Below are 11,067 nucleotides of genomic sequence, written 5' to 3' on the forward strand. Positions count from 1 at the left end.
AAGCTACAAGTCCATAAGGTCCCCTTGGTAGCTCAAAAAGATTTAGTTGAGAATCAATTTTTGGGATAATTTGAATTGTTCAAATTAATAAGAGGGAATTTAATTATATATGATTAATTGACATAGTGTATTTGATACATTATTGTTTAATTGGAGGAAATAAATATTTGAGTGAGATTCAAATAGTTGTTAAATTTAGAACAAATATGATTTATATTAAATGCCATAAAGTAGAGAAAATGAACTATGGTTTATATTGTATATGATACAATATTAAAACTATAGATTATGTGTTATATTTGATATAACATATAGTTTAATATAAATAAGATATGATAAGTTAGTTATCAAATTTATTTATATTAATTTTAATATTTTTTCTAATTTCTCTCCAACCACCTCAGTGGGTGGTTAATTAGTTTTTGTGGTAATTGAAATAAATGAAAAAGAGTTTTTCTTTTCTTCCAGACTATCCATAAACACTACACGATTAAAGGCCATTTTTATTATATGATAGAAAAATCATAGAAACGTTATATGTTCTTCTTCAATGTTCTTTCACCTTCAAACTCAAACTTACCCTCCTTACCAAAATAGTCAGATCCCACAACTTCTAGACTCTCACCCTGAGTATACCAAAGGCTCCTAGTGGTTGTGTCTTCTATTTTGGTTCATGAAGTTGTTGAAGAAAGTCTTCAAGGTTGTTGAGTTCGAGGTTTGTGACAGTTCGAGAGGTTTACACGAAGAAACATTCTTCAGAGGTATAATCTTGTAAATGCTATTTCTTTATAAATAGCATACAGTAATTTGTTTAGAATGCATATCTTGATTGTTTGCTGTAAATTTGTTTTTCAATCAAAATGGAATTTTGATTATTCGCTTCCATTCAAGGATCTCTTTAAACCGAGTTCCTTCACATACATCATTGAAATGCCCTTGATGCATTACATAGCCCAAAGGGCATGCATCAAAACGTGAATGTTCCAAAGGAACAAGTGACTGTTGTTTTCTCCTCGTATTCCAACGCAATTAGGATTTGATTATACCCAGAATATTTATCCAAAAAGTAGTAGAACTCCTTTTCGGCCAATCGATCAAGTATTTTATCAATAAAGGGAAGTGGAAAATGGTCTTTCTTAGTCGACGCATTCAATTATTTGTAGTCCATGCAGATGTGCTATCCAGTAACAGTTCTGGATGGAATTAACTTGTTGTTTCTATTGATCACCATAATTGTGTCGCCTTTCTTTGCCATACATTGCACTGGACTTACCCAACTACTATAAAAAATATGGTAGATAACCCTAGCATCGAGCCACTTAATAATTTCTTTCTTCACTACCTCCTTCATAATAGGATTGAGCCCGTGTTAGGGCTCAATTGATCCGGTTTTCCCTTCCTCCAATCTAATTTTGTGCATACAGTAAGATGGGTTGATCCCTCCAATATCAGCCAGCGTCCACCCTATTTCTCGTATATGCTTCTTGAGTATCTACAATAAAAGTTGTTCGTTAGTAGGAGAAAGTTTAGTTGAAATTATAATAGGTAGAGAATTGTTGTTGCCAAGGAAAGCATATTTAAGATTATTCGAAAGAGGTTTAAGCTCAAGCGTTGGTGGCTCCTCTAGAGATGTAAGCGTTGGTTTTGACTAGCGCACATCTAGTCATAGCAGCTCAAATTTCCTTGTGCTTTCTCATTTAACGCATGGACCTTATAGCCTCGATCCACTTCTTTGTTCTCTTCCTCAAGTAGTTGAGTTGATTCAATGAATTGACAAGATTCTCCTTCATCTGGGAACTTTAATAAATTTTGCACATTGAATTTTACTTCTTGACTATCTACATGCATAGTTAGTTCCCCTTTATTTACATCAATCAAGACTTTTTCAATAGCTAAAAATGGGCATCGAGGAATGATTGGAACAACTCTGTCAGCTTCATAGTCTAGAACAATAACGTCTACTGAAAAGATAAACTTGTTAACTTTTACTAGTACATTTTCAATCTTTTCTTTAGGGTATGTGATGGATCTGTCAGCAAGTTGTAGTGGTACTTGGGTAGGCATGGCTTCACTAATCCCAAGCTTCATTAAATTTGAGATGGGCATCATGTTGATACTAGCTCTCAAATCATATAACACATAGCCCACATCTACTCCTCCGATCGAACATGGGACAATAAATCTGCCTAGATGTCTTTGCTTTTCAGGAACTTTTTTGTTGATCATTGTGTTACACTCTTGAGATAATGCAACAAATTCAAATTCAAACTCACTAATCTTCCTTTTCTACGATAAGATATCCTTCAAAAACTTTACATAACTCAACATTTGTTCTAAGGCTTCAATGAGAGGAATATTGATGTGTAACCGCTTAAAAACATCGAGGAAGCGTTTGAACTGATTTTCATCATTCTTCTTCTGTAGGCATCAGGGGAGCGATGCATTCAAATGCAAATCAGATACCCCTCCATTGACTGTACGTGGTTTAGAATGACTATTAGAGCCAGATGCTCCTTTTGGTTGAACTTTTTCACGTGCCATAGTTTCTTGAGTTGTGTATGCAGGCATTGAAGGATGATGATCTTTTCTTGGTTCTTTTCTCTTCTTTTTCACTAGTGGTCTACCTCTACACTATGTCATTGTTTAACATTGCTCCTTTCCATTTCTTTGTTTGACTGCTTCAGTGTTTTTGGGCAATGATCCATGTGGTTGACTCTTCAGCTCACTAGCAATTTATCCAACTTGCATCTTCAGATTTCTTATCGATAATGCTTGACATTTTAACCATGCATCATTTTGGGCTATGAATTCTTTCATCAAGTTCTCAAGCGTAGAAGATGACTCAACGCTTTACCTCCTCTGTTGAAAGACCGATGTTGTGGCTATTGTTGCGTGGCTAGAATCTAGGCAGCAGTCTTACCATTATTGCTAATGCGTTCCAAACTCACAAGAAAAGTTTGGATGGTTTCTTCATCTGGGGTTGTATGTATTGGAGAATGGATTGTTCTTCACAAAACAGACTGATTACGGATTTTGAGGGCAATCACTATAGGTATGCGGTTCTCCACAACCCATACAGCTTAACATGGGCTATCCGAATGCATCGATTCGTTGCACTTTCTCATCTAGGCTGTATTGTTCATTGTTAAGTTTTTCAACAAGTTCATCATTGTAGCCACTTGTGCTGAAAGATTAGCTACTACGTTTGTATTGATCACACCCTGTTGTCGCCTTCTACTGTCTATTCTAGAATCATAAGCATCATCAACCCATTCCATATTGTGTTTTCTAGTCCTATCCAAAATCTCCTTGGCTTTGTTGTAAGATTTGTCTATAAGGCCTCCTACAGCTGCTACATCTACTACCATCTAGGATGGTATATTCAATTTTCCAAAGAAGGTCTCTATCTGGATAGTTAGAGGAAATCTATGGATAGGACAGTTTTTTAGAAACCTTTTGAATCTTTCACATGCGTCACTAGGTGTTTCAGATTCTTGTTGCTCAAAAATCATAATCTTTCAACGTCTCTTTGTGTTGACTATGGGAGGGAAGTATTTTTGCATGAACTTCACTACTAACTTGTCCCATGTCATTATTTTGCCCACTCTAAGGAGCTTGCCCATTGTTTGGCATCATCTCGAAGTGAATATTGAAATAGGGACAATCTGATTGCTTCTGGCATGTTCTAAGAATCATGAAAGAATTACAAGTCTCTAGGAAGTGTTTCATGTGAGCGTGAGGGTCTTCGCTGTAGGAACTACCAAACTATTTTTCTATCTGTAACATTTGTAGCATGACAGATTTCATTTCAAACCTGGTCCCATCAGTCGTTGGATAAATGATCCTAGGCAAAAATCATACGACACTAGCGATGCATATTCATGTGTTGGACGCATGCTGTTATTCACCATGAGGATTGGATTTACAACATTAGCTAGTTGTTGAGCCAAATTTTGGTTGTTTGCCATTTTTTGTTGCCTTAACCTTCGACGTCGATTGATCTGTTTCTTCGTCTGAAAGTTCTTTCAATCTTAGGGTTGTATCTAAGTGCAGGAGTGCTCTCTCTACTCATAAAACGTTTACAAATCCAGGCTTAACTTGTAATACACCTTCGATTGAAAGTTTTTGCAAAAAAAAGACAATATCAAAATTCTGGTTAGCTACATTGCTAGAATCCCTGGCAATGGCACCAAAAACTTGTTGCACGTTCCAATCGTGTTTATGATCATGAGGATGAATAATGATAGAAAATATGTTTAATATATTTCTCGGTATGAAGATGATGGTTTGCGTTAGACTGATGATAGATTTATGTACGTGCACACCTTGTTATTGCATACAAGCTCTCTTAAGCTAAACTCAAGTATAAATCTAACCTAAGTGTCTAGGTGAGCCCAAGCTCGAACATAGGGACTCTAGAGTACACTAACACAGGTTTTGTCTTTCGATCTATTGCAAAGGTTTCCTAATTGTTTGATATGCATTGGTTATGTACACTAAACTACTGGCATGCATGCAAGAGGGAAATAAGAGTTCAGAAAAAGGGAAAAAGATTCCTGGATGGTTGGCTTAAGCGTAAATGGTATGCGTTGATTTCCTAATGGGAACAACAAGCCTATATAAGCACAGTGTTCAAATAGAAATGATATAGATGTCTGCTAAAATCTATGTGTATGTGTGATGCATTGGGGATCTAAATTCATGCTCAACATCTCTCGATGTGGATGCCACACTTATTCTATCTCTAGGGTGCATGCGATAGTAATGGTATGCGCAAGCGCATACAATGAAGTAATAATTCCCAAATAGGGTATCGTTCTCAGGTACCAGCGTGAGCAAAATTTTCCCAACATAGCTATCACAATTCTTCATCAATTTTATCCAGGTAACCAAAAGATGATTTTTATCTATAACTATAGATAACAAAAATTCAGTCACACACCAGAACAATTCAGAGCAAAACAATTCCAAGGTGTTGTTTCATTTAGGAAATACAATGAATATGACATACATTTGATCGAAATTGATAGATTAAGGCTAGAAGTTCTAAGATAAGGATATCCTCTCTCGAGCTCAAAACATCCTAATAACTACCCATTGACCCAAATCTCTTCTATCGCTTGAATAGTTACAACATTAAGACCATTCAATCTCACCCCTTATTATTCTAAATTTATTCTCATGCAATTTGGAATAATAATCAAAATTATTGGGTCCAACGAATTAAATTTTCTCTCGAGACATCTAATTAACTTAAGCTCATTCAATTATGGTTAGTCGTTAATCAAAAGCATTAAGCACAACTAATTTAGAAATCTATGCAAAATGAATAAATTATAAATTCGAATACTTAAAGTAACATCCCTAAAATCCACAAACACCCTAGAATAAAAGAGTTTAGCCATGCATGATTTCGATAACAGTATTCAACAAACAAACAATCATTATGACGAAAAATAAATTAACAAAGAAGAACATTCTCCCCTTAATAAGTTCGAATCCCAATCACGATCTTCTTGACTCTCATCACGAATATCAGATTTTTCTTCAATAAAATTGCATGATCATAATCAATCTTCCTATTAGGATCAATCCAAAAATGCTCTCAGATCAACTCTCAATCGAAATCTCGAATCTTCAACCAAAAATGATTAGAACTGCTCTATTTCGGCTCCTGTATGGACAAGAATTTAGGTAAAGTCTATCAAGGTCGGCTTTCTTTTTCTCCTCTTCTTTTCCTCTCTAGACTTGGCAGTGCAACGCTGTTATTTATAATATGCTCATAGCATTGCAACGCTGAGGTTATGCCAGTTGTGCGTCAAAGTCGTAGCATTGACATGTTGTCCTATTTCCAATTGGTCTTGGTCTACAATGTTAGGGAGCAGCGCTACAACGTTCTTCCAATGTTAGCTCTACCGAATTGCCTTCCAAATTGCCTCTTTTCTTAATCTTAGGTCCATGGTTTCTAATTCCATAGTCAACCCGTATTGCTCAAAATTGGAGTTTTACCTCAAGTTTTTTTTTATCATTTTTGCACAAATTGCTCTTGATACTTAGTTTCCTAAAATTACTCAATAAATCACGTCAAACTAAAAAAAACTAGCAATATTAGTTCTAAATTTGAACGTAATAAAAGCACCTTTTAGATGCTTTTCAGTCAGTTAAAATGAGCAGACAAGTGACATGAATAATTTTATGTCTAGAATTACTTCACGCCCATGCTTGATGCGTTCAACAATTAACTACTCTCTTGATTGTCTAATTGCTTTTTCACTTCAATCAACTGATCAAGTGGATTTGAGCACCAAATTGTATGCGCTTATCAAGCCAGAAGATTCACATATAGAACTTAGAAAATTAACAAATAGATATATGAAGAATGGTCGAAAATGAGATTGAATAAAAGATGTTTTTATACAAATAATCTTAGTAATCAAGTGGAATGGTGAGTGAGAAGGCAAGATAAAAGAAAGAAGTCAAGTCGTAGGGTTCAATCTCTTGTCTTCTTTGGCTTGTTTTTATGCTTCCTGTTGCCAACTCGGTGGAGGGGTTGAAAGAGACGTCTCTCTCGAGCTTGTTTTCGGTATAACCTCATTACCAACGGTGGAGAATGGTTATGGTCCCTCCTACTTCTTGCTTGGAATCGACAGAGGTAAAAATTGACTAACTCTCTAACTAACCAACTGGCAAACTTGCTAACTCCTTCATTGGCAAGCAACTCCTACTTATATAGGAAATTTGCTCAGCCACTAGGTGATGTGATTACATTAAATTTCATAACCTGAGATAGCCGCCTGCCATTCTACCTTGATCAGACCCCGCCAGTCAGATGCCCATGCCTGCAAGTTGTGATTTGATGAGGATTGCACGAGCCAAATGTATTTTTCATGCGTCGGGTAAGCTGGATACATTCCCCGTGCATTGGCCTTGTCTACAACACTTAGTGAATTTTTTCGATTCCTGCATTAAAGTGCATTAGTTATGTGGTTTTGTCCATTTAAGAAGATAGTTTTGCATGATTTGATGACATATATACAATTTCATGTGTTTTCCTTTATCATGAGTGCATGTACATCACTTGTAATCCTAATTATTCCAACTTTGAGAGAACAATAACTTGTATTTCTATAAGTTATCACTAAAATATTAATTACTTAAGTATGGACTTAAAAAGGGAATGTAAGAATTAATCAAGTTGAGAGAAAAGAAGATGTAAAATGCTAATGTAGTTATAGTTAGTTACGCTCAAAAGGGAGCCAATGTCATTGATCAAGGGTACTTATCTATGTGACAAGCCAAGCAAAAATTGGGAAGGCCTATAATCCCCTGAGAGCTAGCAAGTAATAGTGAGTGACAAAGTTTTACAAATGTTATTCTTAAAATGTTTCCAATGTTTAAGGTAAAGTACATTTATTTTAAATGATTTCAACGCATGGCTTAGCAAAGTATGATAATTTTGGATGCATATTACACCCAAACTGAGTTCTTAATGTATGTTAAAGCATGATTATACTTTAGTGAGCTAGATGCTCAAATGAGTTCTACGCATATTTCAAGCATAAATGATTTCCAAAGGAAGATTTATGAATCATGTCGCTATGGAATGATTTAAAACATGATTTGACCAATGTAAGCATTCTTAATATGTTATGAAACTTTATGTTATGTTTACCACTGGAATACCATGTTTTATTATAAGGAATGCCTGAGGAGTAAAGTATTATGGATGTTTTATATAAGCATGTTTCAGTACTCTAATGATGAAACTTGATACTCAAGGAGATAAAGGTGTCTGGGTTTCCTTATATCGAAGGAGATGAAGGTATCCAGGGCATATATTATGATTATGTTTATATTAGCCTTTGAGACATATCTACATGCACGTATGATGATTATCAACACTGATCGTATGACGATGATTATCAACGTCGACGTTGAGATTATGAGTAAAAGGGGCTCTGCCTCAACTAAGGCAGAGTACAAAGCAAAGTACGAATGTTCTATGAGATGAGCTAAAGCTTTGTTATGAATTCAAGGTTTTTAATATGTTAATGTTATGATTTCAAATGTAAAGTTTATGTTCTCATGCTAAGCCCGTTTATTAACCTTGAAACTATGAAAGCATTTCCATGTATTAGTTTGTTTCTGATTATTCCTATGTATATGTTTATGAAAATAAGTTTTAAAATTAGTCACTCACTGGCAATTTAGCTCACTCTTTCAAAATGTGTTACTTTTCAGGTAGCAACCAATTTCTCGAAGCCTATCCTTACAACTGTCAGTCTTCCACAACTTTGTCGATTCTTGATAGACCTAAAGTTGTTGAGGTTGTTGTTATGTCTTTCTTAGACAGTAGAACTCTTGTACATATATAGGGAAAGGGTAGAACTAAGTCTGTACATATGTGGAAGTACTTAAATGTGAATTCTGTTTGAAGTATGTATGTAAGTTGTTTTGTGATGTTCTGTTGTTATGTATGAGTTCTGATTGCCAGCAAGGCTATAGCTGACGATGCCTTGATAGGATATTATCTTTATAAACTGTTTATCAGGTTAAATAGGTGTAAGGAAACAAGTTACAGGTATGAGTTGGATAGTAGGTCTCATAAGAGGGTTGATATTTACTGCTCCCCATCTCTTCTCAGGTTAAGAGGGTAGCTTGGGAGGGGGTGTGACAGTAAATATACCCACATCTAGGATAATCATATGTAAAAGTGATGAAATATTTGTCTTCCTCTGTAATATTTACCACAAAGTTCAGAATGTAAAAATTCCAAGGGTTCTTTGGCTTTATAACCTTTTCTTGTAGAAGGTCGTTTTGTCATTTTTTCTTCTAGACAAAATGCACATACATATAAAGAATTGTTTTCTAACTTCTTTATAAGTCCTTTCTTCACCAACCACTCAATAAGCATTTTCTTTTGGAGAATCTTTTTGTCTTTTATTTGGTGTTGTTGCATTGTTGAACATTTTGACAATATGGAGCAGTTTGGATTCTAACGATCTTAGCACATATAAGTGATTTTTGTTTATTGCCAAACAAATATCAACACCATTTTTTGAAACAAAGCTTTACCATGAATAAATGATATATTATAAGAATGTTCTAATAAACATGATATAAAAATTAAGTTCCTTTTAAAATTAGGAAAAAAGTAAATATTGTCTAACAATATAAATTTTGAAAAAAAAATAACTTTAAGCTCCCAACTGCAACTGCCAAGACGACTTGCCATGTCCCAATTCTAGAGTCATATCTCCAGCCTCCAGCTACTGCCAGGAACTAATTTTCTATAAAGAATAAGAAACATGGCTAGTGGTCCCTAAATAAAGTATCTAAGCAGAATGGTCATTTTCCACTAAACAAGTTTCCAAAACTAGTAAATCATAGTTACATTCTTTGGCTTTCTTTTTTTCAGCCAAATACTTCGGGCAATTTCTTTTCTAATGCCTATCCTAGTTGTAATGAAAAAAGGTTCCCGTTGCAACCTTGCTCGTTTTTCCCTTTTTGGTAGTAGTGGTAGGGGTAGCTTTATTCCCCAATTTGATCGGCTAAAAAATGCATGTCATTGCAACACTTCCAAGGACCAAATAAATTTGTACTCCTATCTAATAGCTTGTACTAACTCGTGGTATAGATGAAAAACAAGGGATCGTCCATAGAGAACCATCGACTGGCCTTAAAATAATTAATGAACTCTATTGTGATAGGGTGGGGGTTGTAAATAAATTGATAAAATTTTGTAAAAACATAAATGAGAAATCAAAAAATGAAAACTCGATTTCTAAAATGATCTAGTTTGGTTAAGTTTCCTCTTAATCCTCTTGGTACTCATAAGTATTTAACAAGTCAATAATCTTGCTAATTATTCACTTAATCTATGAAATCTAAAAGCCTAGGAATGCATAACCCTAATTTCATGATTAAACAATTAATCGATCCTAAATGAAACAATTATATGGGTTTAATAGCGTTCATATTGATCATTCATTTGTAATAAGAAAGAGAAATTCTTGACTAGGATTGTATTAGTAGTTCAAAAACCTAGTTACTAATCCAATTATTATTGAATTTAACTAATAATGCAAATTTGTAAACAAGATTAATCCAAATAACCTAAATCCATGCATTAGCATGCTTTAATTCTTTTGCCCTGAGAAATCAAATACGTAGACATGTTTATATTTCTAGCATTCATTGAATTAAAGAAGGTTGGCCAAAAAATCTAAAATAGAAGTTATCTCAACATTCGTGAATGAATTTCAACAAAAATTTATTACAAGAAAATCAAGAAATTACATAAGAAGTTTAAGAAGTTAAGCCTCATACCAAGAAAATTAAAAATCTACCTAAACTAAACTACATTTACTTATCTTAATGTTGCATCTCTTCAATATTGATCAAAGAATAGCATGGATGCATCAAAGGTAAGAAAAGAGAAAAAGAAAAAGTGTAGAGAACTGAGAATTTTCAAAGAAAAAGTATGGCTTAATTTTCCTTTTATAATTCAAGTGGACATTATTATGTTGTAGCCAAGCGTAATTATGCTCGCTTTTTAATTCGTAGCGTAATGGAGAGAGTTGCCACTGATTTACATTAGGGGTTATCAGAGGCGTCCACGCTAAAAATTTTTAATTTTCCATCATTTGTCATAGCGTAACTAAATTATGGTTAGCGTAACTACAATCAGTTGGGAAGATTAAGCTATCTACATTGACTGAGACGTCGTACAATACCCTTAAGGGCTTACTCAAACTACGGTCTGCCAATTGGATAACAACATTTGTACTTTTAAGATCTAGCAACCAAAGTTCATAAAATAAAGACAGGCATAATACTCATAGCTGCTACTAGATCTGTTAGAGCATTTTACAGCTTCTTCCTACCTACAGTGCAAGGTAGGTAGAACATACCTAGATTGTCTTGTTTCAAAGGTAGCTTATTTGGTATTATCGTTGCTTGAGCTACAATCCTTTCTTCCTCTTTCTTGACCCACCACTTTGAGCTTGTTTCAGGAGAGCTAGCAGTCATCAATCCAAGACTCTCAGTTTGTTTACCTTTTTCTTC

The 11,067-nt window shown here is 34.6% G+C and overlaps 1 protein-coding gene across 1 annotated transcript; it reads right to left on the minus strand.

The window, feature by feature from the left end:
- Window positions 1-1,659: 1,659 nt before the first annotated feature.
- On the minus strand, window positions 1,660-2,226 carry LOC120073657. Its single transcript, XM_039026460.1, has one exon. The coding sequence runs from the start codon at window positions 2,224-2,226 to the stop codon at window positions 1,660-1,662; it is 567 nt and encodes a 188-aa protein (XP_038882388.1).
- Between the last annotated feature and the right edge of the window lie 8,841 nt (window positions 2,227-11,067).

Source organism: Benincasa hispida, chromosome 3 (assembly GCF_009727055.1).
Source record: "Benincasa hispida cultivar B227 chromosome 3, ASM972705v1, whole genome shotgun sequence".
In the NCBI taxonomy this organism is placed as follows: Eukaryota; Viridiplantae; Streptophyta; class Magnoliopsida; order Cucurbitales; family Cucurbitaceae; genus Benincasa; species Benincasa hispida.

Excerpts from the sequence above, each read along its gene's own strand:
- LOC120073657 (XM_039026460.1), bottom strand. The coding sequence starts at position 2,226 with ATGATCAACAAAAAAGTTCCTGAAAAGCAAAGACATCTAGGCAGATTT.